The sequence below is a fragment of the Rhincodon typus genome, chromosome 8 (assembly GCF_021869965.1).
Source record: "Rhincodon typus isolate 14 chromosome 8, sRhiTyp1.1, whole genome shotgun sequence".
NCBI lineage: Eukaryota > Metazoa > Chordata > Chondrichthyes > Orectolobiformes > Rhincodontidae > Rhincodon > Rhincodon typus.
In genome coordinates, this window is record NC_063339.1 from 38,776,389 (window position 1) to 38,794,770 (window position 18,382).

Below are 18,382 nucleotides of genomic sequence, written 5' to 3' on the forward strand. Positions count from 1 at the left end.
AGGGAATCAAACCCCCAAAGCTGGTTTGGATGTTCTCTCCTCCATCCACGTCCTGTGGGATCTTCTCCTGGGACAAGAGAAAGATAGCTTTCATTTTGCACATATTAGTATCTATTCAAACAGTCCTATAAGTATTTTAAAGTACTAATGTAAAACAGATGGGTTTGCCTATACAATACTCTCTTGGAGCAGTCTTTTCTAGATCCATTATATAAATACATATCATCAGGAACAATCCTTCCAGCATTTTCCTTTCTTACCCCACTGCTCATCCAAACTACCCTCTTCCCATCAAAATACAATTTCTCTTTTAAAACTGAACAGTTACATCAATCAAAGAACAACTTGTTCTCGTTAACTTTCTGACTATGCCAGCACAGGTGCTCTGACATTTACACTCTTTTTTGAAGAGATTTTTTTTTTAATATCATGTTGCATGGTAACTTCAGCGATATGGTTACAGCTCCCTTCCATTTGTATTCTTTATTATTGGATTCAAAGATTAAAGTTTCGAAGTTCCATTTTAGCTGTATCTGGCAACTCTATACCACCTTGTGGTCGATAGCAGACACATAATATAACTGCGTAAAATACCAAGGTGCACAAGAAGCTGCAAGAGTCTTAAAGTTATAAATGCCCTCCTTGGGAGAAAGCATATAGGGCACAGGATAATCGGTGAAATTATGGGATGATCCTGTAAAAATGAAATGGTTGGTGAGGATACTCATGTTGCAGGACAACGGCAATGGTAACTTTACAACAGATCAGAGGAGCACGTAGTCTGTTGGAACCTTGGCAAGCAGGACCAAGATCTTCCTCATTTGCAACACCAAATGCTGTCAAATTCACTCACCTTATATAGCAGTAATAAAAACTCACAGGGCTTCTGTTATCTCAGACAAAGCCAGTAGATATTAGTTAGCAACTATATTTAAACTGATCTGGGTGATTGGGCTCTCCTGTTCATGTTGGAGTGAGGGCATTAGTTGCAATAACACAGGCAAAAATGGCCAGCTGATCTGTTGTTGGGCAGAATTCATATCATATGACCTTCTTCATTTCTCCATTCTGGATGCTTTTAAAACATAACAATCTCATAAACAGTGTCTTCCTACAAGAGGGCATTGCTGAATCTGGTGCTGGGGAATGCCAGATGGTGCAAATATCTCTGGAAGAGCATCATATCATAAGGTTTGCCAGAGGAAAGCAAGAAACAAATCTAAAGAAAAACATCTGATGAAGGATCCTCAAACCAAAATGTTATTGTTCCTCTCTCCACAGATGCTGCCTGACCACCTGAGTATTTTCAGACTTTTTAAATATCAAATCTCCATAATTCAGAGTACTTTATTTTGTCCCAGTATGTTAGGTAACTGAATTAGATTACTTTGGCTAACATGATTATTTAATCTCCTTTCCTACCACCAGAAACTAAAGTGGGCTGATGTCTCTTGCATTTCCCAAGCTATGGGGTATCCTTGCTATTATGCTATCTCTACAATCTCCTCAAACTGTTGAGGACTCCATAACTAGGGCTCACAGACTCAGAATATTGGGTCAAATATTAACAACTCTGATGAAGAGAAACGTTTTTCACTTCAGCGGTTATGAAGTTTTGGAATTCACAACCACAGAGAGATGTGGAAGTTTAGTTGTTGTGTATATTCAAATCAGGGATCAGTTGATTTTTGGCGACTAAGGAAATGAGGAGATGGTGGATAGTGTGAGGAGCCTTAACCAAAATCAAAGTTTAACCATGATCTTATTGAATGGGGGAAGAAGTTTCAAAATGAATCAAGCATATGAACATACAAAAATATACAAATACAAATTATGAGCAGGAATAGGCCATTCAGCCATCTGATACACTCTCCCATTCAATAAGATCGTGGCTGATCTGATTGCAAACTCAAAGCCACATTCCTTCCTACTCCTGATAACCTTTCACCCCCTTTTACTTAACATGAATATATATATCTTGGCTTTAAAAATATGCAAGGAATCTGCTCCCATCACCATTTCAGGAAGTCAGTTCCAAAGACTCTCAATCTTAAAAAAATTCAGGTGAAAAAATTTCACCTAATTTATATGGTAAATGGGTGACCCCTAATTTTTAATCTGTGACCCCTCGGTGTTGATTCTGTCATAATACAAAACATTGTACCCATATCAACAGTGTCAAGAGCCCTCAGGATCCTATATATTTCAATGAAGTTACTTCTTCCTCCTCTAATATCCAGTAAATGCAAACCTACCCTGTTCAAACCTTCCTTATTAAACAATCCTCTCATTCCAGGAATTAGTCAAGTAAACTTGATCTGAACTGCCTTCAATGCATTTACTTCTTTCAAAAAATAATGTTACCAATATGTGCACAGTACTCCAGATATGGTGTAACCAGTGCCTATTATGCTACTCTAAACGATGAGCTTTTATTTTCTGCACTATCATTTGATATGGAGATCTAAGCGCAGAGGATCCACCAATACCCTTTAACCATAGCACGTGTTACCTCCTTAAAGTACTCCAATAGATTGGGTAAACATGATTTCCCTTTCATCAAACCATGTTGATTCTGCCTAATTGCCTTGAACCCATTCAAGTGCACTGTTATAACTTCTTTAAATAATAGCCTCTTAACATTTCCCTTGTGACAGATATTAAGCTAACTGACATGTACTGTCCCGCTTTCTGCTCCCTTTCTTTTCAATTTAGAAGCTACTTTCTGTGTCTGGCAGAGACAACCATCCTCAATCAAAGGAGTTTGGAAAATTAAAAACAATGCATCGACTATCTCAGTAGCTAACTCTCTTGTTAAACTTTAGGATGAAGTCCATCAGGACACAGTTACTTGTCAATCTGCTGCTCCAACAAATTACTCAATATTGTTTCACTGGTGATTGTGAGTTTCCTAAATTCCTCCCTCCATTTGATCTATGTTGACTAGAAAATTAGAATTCTCTCATTTTTCTTCATATAGTGACAGAAATTCAGCAGCTCCAACAGATCTGTCTGTTTAAATCTCTAAACTAGGAATCGAACCATAGTGTTAAGACTAAGTGAGCTAAGTGTGCCATCTTGACACAGCTTGCAGCAGAATGTGTTACAGGGCCATAGATATTTTTGTTGTGTGCATGTGAGTAAATGAGAAGGAAGATAAGAAGAATAATGTTCAGTCATAGATTGGAAAGTGTCCTTCTTCTATCCATCTTACAGACAGGATGAATTCACTGTGGCTTTGCCTTATATTCTGCTCCTTTTTGGACCAGCTGTCTTCTTTTAGGTCTTGACTTGTTTTACAACTTGCGCAGATGTCTTCACATGCTGTAAGGTGAAAGATGACACAAACCTTCAGCCCAATCTGTGTCTCAATAATTGGTAGTTAATCATGGATCTCCATTGTACCAAGATATTTAAAAGTATGAAAATCTTTGAAGGTGTAACTATACCAAGCTTTCAGTTGTATATTGCTACAGCTATAGGGTGGCAAGTGAGTTTATATGTCAGCAAAAAATTATTTGTGAAATGGGCCAGCAGTAAACATGTAACAACGTGCATTATGTGGTCATTGTTACATGTTTACTGCTGACTCATTTATAATTAATAAATAGAATAACTGAATTTAGCTTGCTTGTTACTTTTTGATTTGCTTTTTTCTACCTGTTTCCAGGCATTGCATATAGCGAACACCACATTGATCACAGTTTAATTAATCCTGTAATTTTATTTTAACATATTTGCAGCTCGAATGAAGAACTAGCAGCCATGGTCCAAAAGGGTAGCAAATCTGAATTTGATACGGAAGTTTTGAAACAATTTAAGAAACTCCTGCCAGATGAACATGAAGTAAGCACTGTTCTTTGTTCTATACATTAGCAAGAATGAGAGCAGTTTTGATACTTTATTTTGCTTGTTATAGTTCTTTGTTGTAACATTTTAATTTGCTATGTCCAGAGAGAAAATATAATCACTTACAAAGAAGAAAAAGAAAAATTAGCAAATGGAGATCATTTCTACCTTTGCCTTCTCGAAGTGCCCTGGTATGTATTTTATGTTATAAATATGAATGATATAGCGGTCCCAAGAACTTTTTTCCATAAAAAATTGGAAATAAAGTCACTCTATCACCTCCCTTCTGTCCATTTGATATTTACTTTTCTCTTTAGATTTGGAGGGAGGCACCACCAATGAGCAAAATGGTAATTTTTGTTCAGACTGTGAACTTGAGCTAGCAGTAAACAGTGCATTAATTTCAATATTTGAAATGACGTGCCCTCAACATTCCCTCTTTATCTGGGCTCTGTGCTCAGCTTTCTGTGTATCTGATTCAGCAACATGAAATTTGCCATGTGCAGATGTACAGGCTGAAACTCAGATCCTCTACCATTCTGAGAGGAATGCTGTAAAACTTGTGTGTTTGACAGTTCCAGATCGATACAATTTGCCAAACGGTGAGTTCTTCATTTTCCTTTACAAAATGGGTGTTGTTCAATCCTGACCTTTGTTAGTTTCTTTCCGCCACATTCCTTCAATTTTCACTGCTGTACGTCATTGCTGTATGTCAGAACAGAAAGCCAACTTTTTTCAGAATTTGGCCATTCCAGAATTTGTGTTGGTCATCAAAATTGTGGAGAATCGTTTGATTTCTCTCAGTAGCAAAGAACTCTTGGTGTGGAAAATCTGAAACATTTCCTACTATATGAGACAATCACAGTGTTCACTGGAGCATCAAATGTTCTGCCCGCTCTTCGCTTCCACTCTGCTTCACATCCCCAGCAACATGCAGCAATGTTAGATTTTTGTATGGTGCAAAAATCTCCTGCATAGCAATTGTAGATACTTTCTTTATCGTACCCAAAAGAAATGACAAAGAAGTTGTTAAGAACTATTTAATATCATTTTCTTTTGTTATCACATCTACAGCTATGAGTTACGGATTGACTGTTTACTTTCATGTGAAGACATAATAGTTCTACAAAATGTTCACCAACCAAATGCAAAACTGATTAAGAAGGCGTGTGAAAGTGAGTTTTATGTGTCTGCTTAAGCCATAAATATATTTGCATTTCTTAAAATATTTGTTCCTGGTTTACAAAGCTGTTAAATAAATTATGATCAGATAATAGTTAAAACAATGTAACACCTAATATAGACCAGTCTGTAAAGAAAATGGTTGATTTGAATCTATTGCTAAAATTATCAAACATTCTCTGTTACGAAAGTAATGAAATTAGGATAAGGCATGTTACTTATGTATAGTTTTCTGACTGAGCTAAATATGCAGTTTATCACACATCTTACATTTATCTAGCACCATAAGTAAACTGCCTCACAGAGGTTTAAACTCACTAAAAAGCATATCAGGAGTATGTGTGTTTTAAATGAAGAAAGAGAGAGATGGAGATGCAGTAGGGGTTCAGGGAGAGAATTCCAGATCATGGGTTGAGATAGATGAAGGAATGGTCATTAATGGTGGCGAAGAAGAGGGATAGGTGAAGGGAAATGCTGGTGAACAGGATGGTGCACAAGATGGCCATCCTTTATTCTGTGGACAACCACAGGGGGCCATACTACCAGTCCAAGGCATCCAGGACAGTCAACCTGCATTAAGGGCTGTGTCATGAGTATGGCAAGAAGCCCAGTAATGCAGGAATCGAGTCAGTGATCTTCGGCACTCCAAAAGGGTAATTGCCGCTATCTTCTCTCTGCTGCCTCAGACTCACAGGGTGATCAATCACTCTAAACCTGTTATTGCACATGTCTCTCATCAAGGTTCATAATTCAACTTGCACCATTGCATGCATTAATACAACTCAAGTCTCTCAAGCACTTCAATCTCTCAAACTATTAATGATTTTTCCTGACCTCTGAGATTCCCATTCACTCACTGGGCACAACTTACCACCTCTCCTGCTTTCTTATGGAAACATTACTGTTTTTTCTGTGTCACTGGGTCGAAATCCTGGAAGAGCCTCCCTAATTACATTGGGGGTCTATTTACAGCACATGCACTGCAACAATTCAATTAGACAGCTCTCTACCACCTTCTCAAGGGCAACTAGGGACAGGCAATGCTGACCACAGCCAATGAAACTCTTGTCCCACAAATGATTTGTTTTACAAAATCATGACTAACTGCTCTTCCATTCGCTTCCACCATACCTAATTCCTCCTTTACCACATTGCAGGGAATTCTGTCCCACAACATAGCCAATGTTAGTGGGGGGAGGTGACAGACATCAGGCTCGTCAACCACACCCCACCTCCACAAACCCTGTAAGCCCAGCCTGTCTGACCTATCCTCATAAATCAAGCCATTCATCCACTTATCAATCTAGGAAACCTCCTCTGAATTACCACCAATGCATTTACAACCTTCCTTCAATAAAGAAACCAAGACAGTATGTGGTATTCAAGATGTGGTCTCAGCAATGCCCTGTATATGTAAAGCATAATATGTTCAAATTACTCTTATAATAGAAGACAGTATCCTATTAGTCTTCTTGATTATGTCTTGTCCCTGCATACCAACTTCATGTGACTCATGCACCAGAATACACAAGTTGTAATGGGCAAGCATTATTCCTTTCTCACAAGCAATCAACTGTTCGAATGCAGATAGCATCAGATGTCAGGGATCCCTGAACTGTGACATTAATTGCACTTTAATGGGGACGATACTGAAGCTAAACACAGAGTGCAGGGATTGTGCTAGCCACACAGATATCCACCTTGTGAGTGATGGCACAGAATCAGTGATGATTGCATACATCTCTGCAGGGAAAGGTTCATTCTATCTTCCAGCTTTTCAAGGGACAGCATTGGCATTCAAGGCTAGGAGATGTAGAATAGTCAGGTCACATTTCCACTCTCACACATTGTGCATTGGCATGGGGGAAAAGCTGCTCAAGGCACTGTCTCTTACAGGTTCAATGCTGCCCTACAGAATGTTCAAACATTTCAGGGTAACTTAGCAGAGCATGTATCTGAAATATTGAAGGGTTATTAATGATGGTCAAAAGGATATTTCTTACAATTCCTCTTAAGGTGTTGCATATCATGAAATGCTTCACTGCTCAAATTTGGTAAGCTGACTGAAGACCTTAAGAGCTTAAGACCTTAAGTCACATATGGTTTGACCTTTGGAGTGGAATCCTTTTCAGTGAATGAATTCTGCAGGTTGTGAAAGGGACCTCTCGAAGCATCCAGAAGGTCAGGACAGGGAGCAGGTTCCTGTTAGACGAGAAAGGTCTATGGTAACAAAGGAACAATCTCCAAAACAGTTCAGGCTGAGAAGAAATCCTGAGTAGTTTATTATCAGGAAGGAAAAGCTCCAGGACCAGCAGGCTGTGGGAGAGACATTTAAGGAAGTTGTGCGAAGAGATAAGTCCATTTCTGTTAGCCATTTGTTTAAGGTACTCACGAAGGGACATTATTTAAAGAAGAAAGCACTGAGTGAATCCAGAGATAGTAAGAACTGCCAATGCTGGAGATAACTCAGAGATAACACAGTGTGGAGCTGGAGGAACACAGCGAGCCAGGCAGCATCAGAGGAACAGGAAAGTTGACATTTCGGGTTGAGACCCTTCAGAAATGGGGAGGGGGAAGGGAGCTCAGAAATAGAGAGAGGAGGGGTGGGTCTGGGGAAGGTCGGTAGGATGGTGATAGGTGAGTGCAGGCAGGCAGTGTTGGGGAATGGTCAGTGAGGTGAGATGGGCGGATAGGTGGGAGAGAAGATGGACAGGTTGTGTCAGGTCAAGGAGGGGGTGATGAGAGGGAGCGTTGACCATGGGATGAGGCCGAGGGCGGGTGGCGTCACAACTTTCTGGTCTGAACCATTTTAACTCCCAGGGTGACATGTCCATCCTGGGCCTCCTCCAGTGCCACACCAGATATCCTCCTATTTCAAGGACCTCAACTCCCCCTCTGCTGATCGAAAATGCCTTTCCTGCATTTCCCGCCCCTTTGCCCTCACATTCCCTCCCCCTCAAACAAAAATAAAGACAGAATCCCCCTTGTCTTCACATATCACCCCAGCAACCTTCGCATCCAACGTATCATTCTCCACCACCTCTGCCATCTACAATCCGACCCCATCACTAAGGATATAATTCCCTCCCCACCCCTGTCTGCCTTTCGTAGGGACCGCGCTCTCCTTGACTCCCTCATCCACTCCACATTAACCCCACCACACCCGGCGCCTTTCCCTGCAACTGCAGGAAGTGCTACACCTGCCCCTACACCTCCATTCAAGTCCTAAAATGAACCTTTCATACCAAACAGGGGTTCACCTGCACAACTGGGTCAACTGTATCTGCTGCTCCTGATGTGGCCTCCTTTACATCGGTGAGACCAAGAGGTGACTCGGAGACCATTTTGTAGAGCATCTGTGCTCTGTTCACGACAAACGACAATACTTTCCGGTCATGAACAATTTTAACTCCCCCTCCCACTCTCTGGGTGACATGTCCATTCTGGGCCTCCTCCAGTGTCACAATAATGCCACCTGGAAACTGGAGGAGCAATACCTCATATTCCGCCTTGGGAGCCTGCAACCCGACGGCCTAAATGTGGATTTCACCAGTTTCAAAATCTCCCCACCCCGGCCTCATCCCATGACCAACCCTCCCTCTCATCCCCGCCTCCTTTACCTGACACAATCTGTCCATCTTCTCTCCTACCTCCTCACTGACTAATCCCCACTCAGCTATCACCATCCCACCTACCTTCCCCAGTCCCACCCCTCCTCTCTCTATTTATTTCCCAGCTCCACTTCCCCTCCGCCATTTTTGAAGAAGGGTCCCAGCCCGAAACGTCAACTTTCCTGCTCCTCTGATGCTGCCTGGCCTGCTGTGTCCATCCAGCTCCACACTGTGTTATCACTGAATGAATCCAGATATTTTCCTGTAAGTAAAGATCATTAAGCTACCCTGTCTGTGAGAAGGTAAGTGTGTAAGGTAAAATTGAGGGTTGTGTGACTGTTTTGTGGAATGGGAGGGTACCAGGTGGGTGAGGGGTTAGGCTGTTTAGACTGCCAGGTAGGTGTGCAGGTAGGGGATTCCTGCATCAGGATAGACTTTGGGGTGGGTTTTGATGGGTGCCCAAGGGGTTTGGGGCAGGTTGAGAATGGGGGTTGGTGGGGAGTCAGTGTTTGGGAAGGGGTTGGGGAAGTCAGACCATGGATTGGTGCTCGGACTGTGGGGAAGTGGTCAGGAGAGAGGTGGTGGTCAAGTCAGGGCAGTGCTTATGTCTGGGGCAGATTAGGTCAGGTGTCTGTGGTCATTGATTAGTAAGGAGTGTCATTGGAGGGGAGGGTGATCAGTTTTAAGTTTAGCATTGAGCGAGAGCAGATCTTAACTCCACTAACTTTACCTGACTAACTATTCGAGTAAATGAGTCGGAATACTCCAAAGTCGCAAACACTGACTCTGAACTGGGGACTTTCTTGGAAAGTTCTAGACTCTGGGAAATTGTCCGTGAGAAGTTTCAACTTCCTGGGCACTTCTTGTAGAGTCAGGTATGTCAGGACCTTAGATGGTGCTGATGCACAACTTTCATCTATGCTGCTTGCATAAAAAGACCATAGGCTCAAGCAGGATTTACCTTGGAAGACTTTATGCCTAGTGACTTTATCACTAAGCTATCAATCCAGAGACCCAGGTAATGTTCCAGATGGTGCAATTTGAATTCAATTATTAATAAAATCTGGAATTCGAGAGTCTAATGACGACCATGAAACCACTGTTGGAAAAACCCAGCTGGTTCAATAATCTTCATATGGGAAGGAAACCACCACCCTTACCTGGTCTGGCCTGCATGTGACTAACAATGTGGTTGACTCTTAATTGCCCTCTGGGAAATTAGGGATTGTCAATAAATGTTGGCCTAACCAGTGACTTCCACATCCTGTGAATTTATTAAAGAAAACCCAGTTCCTGTCTCTGTTTTTTTGTATTCCTAGGCTATTTAAAGCATATGTGGAGGCTTGGCTTCTTGCAGATGGATATAGTTAGTGCTGTGGGAGCAATCTCTTTAGAAGGTCAGAAAATCAATTTGGAACAGAAATTTAGATTCATTGGTTCTGAGAAAACATGTGATTGGAGCAGTGTGCCTGAGAGAATCATATGGCATTAATAGATTGAATGCTTATACTTTTGGGTTAATGACAAAGGCAGAGCTAACACATTAAGGCAATTTGTATAGATTTGATCATATCAGAAAGTTCAAGGTTTTAGTTCAGGCAAATTCAGAGTTCAGTTTAGAAGAGAACTGTCTCCGAGAAGGAGAACAGGGTGTTTTCCAATTCAGATCAGGGGAGCCAGTCTCCTCAGTGGAGATGGGTTTCTAGTCTGTGGAGCTTCAAATCAGTAGAGTTCAGCTAGATACCTTCAACTGAGAAAGACTTGGGCCATCAAACTTGTTGGCAGACTCTGAAATTAATGATAATAAACATGATTGACAGTACAAGAAGGGAGAAATTGGATAGGGCTGGTAAATAAACACTTAAATTGCTGGGATTATAGTGATACATCTCTAGTATTGAGATTCTGTTATGGATGGTGTTGACAAAGATGCTGAGGTTTGTTGTGATTTTTGAATTAACATCTTTTTAGCTGTTTCTATATAGCTTTGCTTGTTTTTGTTACGTTTATGTGTGATAAACTTAGATTCTGTTGTAAAGAACATCCACGGCCTCATGTAAATATGTTTTAGTGACTAACCACCACATTAACCATCAGCAAAAATTAAATATATGATCTATCAAGCCGGGTTTTATTCTGTGTTCTGACTTGTCCAGTAGTACCAACAGCTGGGATCATAACAATGTGCACTTATATTGATCTACTGGGCTCAGAACAAATTTGTAATTCAGACTCTAGCCAGCCATACTTGTTTGGTTGAATCCAGAACTTGAATTTCTAATGTTTAGGAGGAAGATTAGCATCTGTTTTGATCAATGCACATATAGAGCTGTCTCTCAGGAATCAGAAATTTAAATGTTTTGACATCTGAGCTCTTTATCAACCTAATTTACCAATCACCACAATGACCCTACACTCCATGTCGTACCAAGCTGAAATGGTAAAAGATACCAGTTCCTGCTAACCTCAGTTGCTGTACTCCAAATTCAGGTCCATGCTTGGCTTTTGATTTTATTTTGTCAGTTTAGTTTTCATTTTCAAAATGAATTTATTTCATACTAGCATTAATCTTCAATCTAGAGATTCATGGACCAAACAGATCTATTAGAAAAAACGCCCTGAATTAGAGTTATGTTGTACAGTTCCATGAGATGTGATTTTCCATGTCTTCTGTTTTTGTATAGATCTCCTATCTTCTTCAAGACTGCCCCAGTTCTGTCAGCTAATACTTAAAATTGGAAACTTTCTCAACTACGTATGTATACTGCCTAAATGTTACAACATTCATTCATTTTTGTGGTACTTTTCAAGACACTTTTTCATAATGACGAATCAAATTTATTAACTCATCAGACAATGTACAATGAACATTCCTGCTCGAATTAGACAATGCTATTAAAGTTGGATTTTGTAACTACTTACAGAAAATCAAATAATTTATTGTTTTCAAAATTCATAAACAATCAATTTTAAAAATATGCCAGTGCTGAAATTCCCGACATTTGTATGTCTATTAGACCATAAGATGCAGAAACAGAAGTAGGCCATTCAGCCTATTGAATCTGCTCTATTATTCAATGAGGTTATGCTGATCTGATGATGCTTAACTTCACATTCCAGTTTTAAATCCATAATCTTTGATTCCCTTACTGATTAAAAATCCATCTAACTCAGCCTTGAATGTACTCAGCAACACAACCTTGACAGCCCTCTCCAATAAAGAATTCCACTGATTCGCCACAGAGAAAAAAATCCTTCTCAACTCTGGCTTAAATGGATGACTGCTTATTCTGAGATTATGCCCTCTGGTCCGAAACTTTCCCAAAAAGGGAAACAAACTTTCCACATCTACCCTGTCAAGCCCCCAATAAATATGTTTCAATAATGTCTCCTGTAATTCTTCTAAACTCCAGTGAATACTATCCCAACCTACTCAACCTCTTCTTTCAGGAAAATCCCACCATCTGCCTCCAATGCCAGTATATTTTTCCTTAGATAGTCACATGAAAACTGCTTGCAATATTCCAGGTATGGTTTGACTAATGTCTTGTATAGTTTAAGCAAGATTTCCCTATTTTTATTCTTTGTTCTCTTTGAATTTTGCCTTCTCTCTGGAGGGAAAGCAATAAAATGTCATTGAGATAGAGGATGACCCATGATCATGTTGAATGGTGGAGCAGGCTCAAAGAGCTGAATGGCGTACTCCTGCTCTTTGATTGTTTGTTCATTTGTTTTGATCTATGCTGTTTGTAACTCCCTTGAATCCTTATGGATTTGTCAGGCATGATTTCCCTTTCATAAATCCACGCTGACTCTGCTTGATCATATTGTGTATTTTGAAATGCTCTTCTATTAAATCCTTTAGAATAGACTCTAACATAAAATTATAGAGTTGTACAGCACAGATACAGCCCCTTTGGTCCAACCAGTCCATGGCGAAAATAATCCCAAACTAAACTAGTCCCACCTGCCTGCTCCTGGCCCATATCCCTCCAAACCTTTCCTACTCATGTACTTATCCAAATGTCTTTTAAATGTTGTGATTGTACCCACATCCATCACTTGGCTCAGGTAGTTCACTCCACGAGCAAATCACTCTCAATGTAAAACATTTGCCCCTCATGTCTTTTCTAAATCTCTCTCCTCTCACCTTAAAAATATGCACCGAGTCTTGAAATCCCCCATCCTATGGAAAAGACAACTACCATTAACTCTATCTGTGCCCTCACTATTTTATAAACTTTTATAAGGTCTCCTCTCAATGCTCCAGTGAAAAAGTCCCAGCCTATCCATCCTTTCTTTATAATTCAACCTTCCATACTTGGCAACATTCTGGTAAATCTCTTCTGAACTGTCTCCAGCTTAACATCTTCTCAGCTTTTTGAGTAAGATTGTTACAGTCACAGTTTTCCAATCTTTTTGGACTTGTTCAGATCGAAGGATTCTTGGAAGATTGCTACCAGTGCATTAACTATCCCTGGAACTACTTCTTTTAAAATCCAAGGATATACAAGTGTGTAGTGATCAAATCAAAAACAAACTAAAGGATACAAAAATATGTAGGGAGGAAACCCAAGGAGTGACTTACCCCTGGGTTGCATTTAGGTGCATTACTCATAATTTGCCATGGACCTGAAATGGCAAATCACTTTTGAGCTTGATAAAACTTGAAATAAACCTTTGTCTCACATATACAGGCATCTCAAATAAGTACATCCCTTTTAAGATTCTATTTTTATTAAATGTAGTACCTATTGAATTAAATATTTATATTTAACATGCCATTATTTTCGGATTAAGTTGCATTTGCAGCTATTCAAATGAGCTGAACAGTCGGTGTGCTACCCTGGAGGGGCTACAATTGTGCCGATCGCTGAACTTGTGTCTCATTGTTGCAATAATATACATTACCCAAAACTGTATAAAAATGTAACAAAGATATTTCCTCCTAAAATATAGCAGGTTTAGTGAATCATGCAAGTTAAAACAGGGACAAAAAAAGACATGCATTTAGATAGCACTTTTCACGACCTCAGGAAATCCCAAAGTGCTTCACAGCCAGTAAAGTAATTTTCAATTATAGGAGACAAAAAGTGGGATGCTTTTATATGATTATTACTAGAAAGTTGTAAAAAGCAGAATACATTGTCAGATAATTCACTATATTTTTTTCTCATTTCAGGGTAGTGCCATAGGAAGTGCAAATGGATTCAAAATAAATAGTTTGGTTAAACTCAAAGAGACGAGAGCAAATGAGCCACAAATCACACTGCTACATTACGCTGTGCAGGTACAATAGCATTTCAGATTATGAATCAGATATGACGAATGTTTTGCAATTCTCAGCATTGCACCACATTTCTCACTTGATTCTTCATAACAGGAAATTGAAAAATCCTATCCAGATCTTCTAAATCTTCCTGATGACCTCCAATCAATATCAGAAGCAGCGAGGTAGCAATTTCAAGTTATCATCTTGAAATGACTTTAAGCCCATGTTACATTTTGCACACAACCAATAATCACATTAAAATGCACTTACGTTTGTTTAAACTATGTGGTAGAAGTGAGCATTACAGATACAACCACAGTAATCCTAAAACTCAGATTTAAGATATTCAGTCAACAGATAATGTGGTATTTTCTAAATTCCACCCTCCTCCCAACTGTTTCTCAATGATCATACATTCTTTTCCAGACAGCTGACTTGTTATTAATTTGTTTGGCAATGTCACTCCACATTAACAGCCACTCCTCTCCCACGGCCTAGGTCTAAACATCTACTCAGGTGTATTAAATTGATTCTAGACATAGGAGATAATCTCGGAATACAACACAACCTTGATCAGATGGGCCAATGGGTGAGGTGGCAGGTGGACTTTAGTTCAGATAAATGTGAGTTGTTGCCTTTTGGTAAGACAAACCAGGGCAGGACTTATACAGTTAATGATAGAGCCATGGCCAGTGCTGCTGAACAAAGAGACCTAATGGTGTAGTTGCATAGTTCCTTGTAAGTGCAGTCACAGGTAGACAGGTGAAGAAGGCGTTTAGCATGCTTGCCTTCATTGGTCAGAATATCGAGTATAGGAGTTGTGATATCATGTTGCAGCTGTACAGGACATTGGTGAGGCCATGTTTAGAATACTGTGTACAATCTGGTTGCCCTTCTGTAAGAAGGATGTTGATAAACTTGAGAGAGCACAGAAAAAATTTACAAGGGTGTTGCCGGGACTAGAGGGTTTGAGTTATAGGAGAGGCTGAAAGGCCGGGATTTTTTTTGAGATAACAAGGTGTAGAGCTGGATGAACACAGCAGGCCAAGCAGCATCATAGGAGCAGGAAGGCTGACGTTTCGGGCCTAGACCCTTCATCAGGGGTAGTTTTTTCAGCAAAGGATGGTGTGTGCATGGGACAAATTACCAGAGGAAAGAGCCAAAGCAATTACAATTACAACATGTAAAAGGCATCTAAATGGATATATAAATAAGAAGGGTTTAGAGGGATATTGGCCAAATGTTGGCAGATGGGACTAGGTCAGATTGGGATGTCTGGTCAGCATGGACGAGTTGAACCAAAGGGTCTGTTTCCATGCTGTATGACTCTAAATAGTGTTCATGTTACAGCCTGTCAGTCTGTTAATGAGTCTGTAAATTCTTCCAAATCTTCACACCATTTTCCAAAGGTACAGCATGAAGGTACCACAACAACCAGCCACTAGGATATGTATAAATGCAGCTGAGGATATTTTTCCATCCCTCCTTTTGAGGAAACATTCGGTTTCCATCAAGTGCGGCTAAAATCTAAATACCAATAAATTACCAATAGAAAATCACGCTGTAAATCCAGGCCCTATTACCTCATGGGACAAAGTGCTGTAACCTCCTGCAATTTAACAAAATTTCAAATTTGACACAGATCTTGAAATATTACAGCAGTATTTCTGTGTCACATTAAAATAATGCAAGATTACACTTGTATTTTGTAATTTTGTAACAAGAAACGTGCAGATTTGTGTCTTTTTTTGTTCGTTCCTAAGTGTGCAAAAGACATGGTTTGCTCAGCACTGAGAACTCTTTAAAATATCTGACTGATTTATCTGCAGTATCAAAATTGACTCAATCCAATCTGAAGTAAACAGCCTTTCACAGCACTTAAACAAGATCAGTGATGACATTGAGTCATCCATAGATGATATAAAATTACAATTCAGAAATCCAATTCAGGTAAGCAAATATCCAATGGTAAGTTGATTTTCTCAAAATCACATTTATAGTATTCCACTATTAACAAAAACTAATTGGCAGCAAGGCCTCACTGTATCTGAGGAGCTCAAGGATCTTCTGAAAGCTATAGAGTGCAAAAGAAAGGAGTTGGCTCAATATTTCTGTGAAAATGAAAACAAGTTTTCACTGGATGAATTGTTCGTCACAATCAAAAAATTCAGAGAACTGTTCTTGCAAGCGATAAAGGTAATAAGTAAACATAATTTTTAACACAAGTCATTATTTGGCTTAATTGCCTTAGAACCACTCCCTTGCCACACTCATGTAATTCTTTATGATTCCAAACATAGGATAACAATGAACAAAAACAAAAGACCACAAAAATGAAGAAAAGAGAGAAACAACTTGCTATGCAAGTTGCAAATGAACCAAATGAACACAACAGTAAGTTTGGAGTCAGTAGAATTAGCTTTGTATTGTCAAATATGTGTAGTAGATAGAGGGTTATGTTTTATTCTGAAAAAGAATGTCTTAACTGGCTCGAAATAAAATACAAACCATTGTTTCTGAATGATTAGGAACTTTTAATAGCTTTTATTACCTCTTTGTAAGAATGCCAAAATAAGGAAAGAAAAAGCATAATCCAGATCTGTAACTTCTAAATTTTTGATGCAAGAAAGTGTTCCTGTTTCTGTAACAATCTGTAATATCGGCTGACATGGATATCAGCACTGGCTTTTGAGCAGATGCAGTTTATTTCAGGGTAGGAGGAATGAGATAGATACTGTACATTAGGGTTAAGACAGAAGTGCAAAGACTATCCAGATGAAGTAGTTCTCAATAAGTTTTTGCTAAAGACCTGTGACTATAGATAAATGTTGCAAATCTCCCGCCTTCTTACCATCCTCTAAATGATCAATGTTCTCCCCTTCAGCATGGTGATGGTCATTATCCTTGTTAAATGGCCACATCATCCCCATTGTCAAACAAAGTTATGCAAAAATAGCACATAACTATTATACAGGGTGCATTTTGTACACTGTTACAGAGAAAGACACTAGACCAGTATAGATTTTAGACTTTGTTTTCAATTTAGATTTTATTGCCACATGTACTCAAGTAAAGAAGTACAGGAATACAGTGAAAAGTGTATAATGTTGCCACACACAGTGCTATCTTAGGTACAACGGTACCTAGGTTCAAAAAGACATAGGGGAATAGCTAACATTAAAGTCCTTCTTAACATAAACTAGAAAAACAAAGGAATAATGTTAAAAATTCAATAGTCTTTGATGACTCCTCCATTTAGCTTGGTCTCCAGGAGACCTTAGCTACCACCACCACAGATATTGGAGGACCTCCCTCAACACTCACTATTATAGACAGCTGGACAGTTATTGGAGCACTTGAATAGTATACCACATGTTCCACAGCCAAAAGTGCAGAGGATATTCTGTGGTCCAACCAAATGTCTCACTTGCTATATTCAGTTTTCTAGACACATCTGTTCTTTGAACAGGAAATCTTATCAATGTTATATTTCATGGCAATAATACTTTCACGGAGTTCAACCCCTGGTTGTTGAACAACACAGAACATCGTAATAATTTTTAATCAGGAAAATATTGTTAACATTTGGATGGCATTTATTGGCTTATTCTTGCTTTTTACAACGTTTATACTGGAACCCTAAGGCAAGATGATATAAAGTCTAAAATTAAACATGGCAATTTAACTTTCTAAGCATATATAATAATTTATACTTTCTTTGCTTTCCAATTCGCAAATCATCAGCAAAACAAGAGAGGAACAATATTGTTGAAAGACTTCTTTTTAACATAAAGAAAGGCTTTTGTCAGAAAAGTAACTCTATGAACAAATGTAAAGCAGAATTTGCTCCAGAATCTCCTGCAACCAAAATATTGGAAGATCGAGCAAAGCCTGGTAAGACTCCTTCAAAGTTTTTTCTTTTCACACTGTTGCAAACAAATACAGAATAATTCATATGGAACCTCTAATAAAGGTCACATGTAATTAACTACTCTACTGGTTTCACAAAGGAATTCCCCTTCATCCTTGTTCTCAAATGATTGCGTGAGAAGACAACATTGCAGAGTGTACACATGCAAAATGAGAAAAGTACTAAATATTTGCTTTTTTTTGATTTCCCCAATAATATCATTGAGATCAAGGAATGTGTGTAATTCCTTCCTGTAGCCCTCAGTTACATTTGATAGAATTTAATAACACCACAGCAACACCAAGCAACGGCTGAACAGTTAGTGGCAACCATTCTTGGAGCCCCAGTAGGATTAAATCCCAATCAGGCACAATCCTACCTGCCTTCAGGGTTCCCAGGTCTTTGGAGATGGAGATCTACCTCCAAGAGCTGCTAGCCAATTAGAGGAGATAGTAGGAACTGCAGACGCTGGAAAATCTGAGATAACAAGGTGTAGAGCTGGATGAACACAGCAGGCCAAGCAGCATCATAGCAGCAGGAAGGCTGACGTTTCGGGCC

The 18,382-nt window shown here is 39.4% G+C and overlaps 1 protein-coding gene across 1 annotated transcript in view; it reads left to right on the plus strand.

Annotated features, from left to right (window-relative positions):
* LOC109915960 (inverted formin-2-like) overlaps positions 1 to 18,382 on the plus strand; it is a 59,245-nt gene that overhangs the window by 31,806 nt on the left and 9,057 nt on the right. Inside the window, exons 12-21 of the mRNA XM_048600103.1 lie at positions 3,744 to 3,846; positions 3,955 to 4,040; positions 4,924 to 5,024; positions 11,327 to 11,397; positions 13,825 to 13,932; positions 14,026 to 14,096; positions 15,744 to 15,864; positions 15,946 to 16,110; positions 16,215 to 16,308; positions 17,659 to 17,808. Of these exons, the coding sequence (XP_048456060.1) occupies positions 3,744 to 3,846; positions 3,955 to 4,040; positions 4,924 to 5,024; positions 11,327 to 11,397; positions 13,825 to 13,932; positions 14,026 to 14,096; positions 15,744 to 15,864; positions 15,946 to 16,110; positions 16,215 to 16,308; positions 17,659 to 17,808 (1,070 nt within the window). The remainder of the gene's footprint in view (positions 1 to 3,743; positions 3,847 to 3,954; positions 4,041 to 4,923; positions 5,025 to 11,326; positions 11,398 to 13,824; positions 13,933 to 14,025; positions 14,097 to 15,743; positions 15,865 to 15,945; positions 16,111 to 16,214; positions 16,309 to 17,658; positions 17,809 to 18,382) is intronic.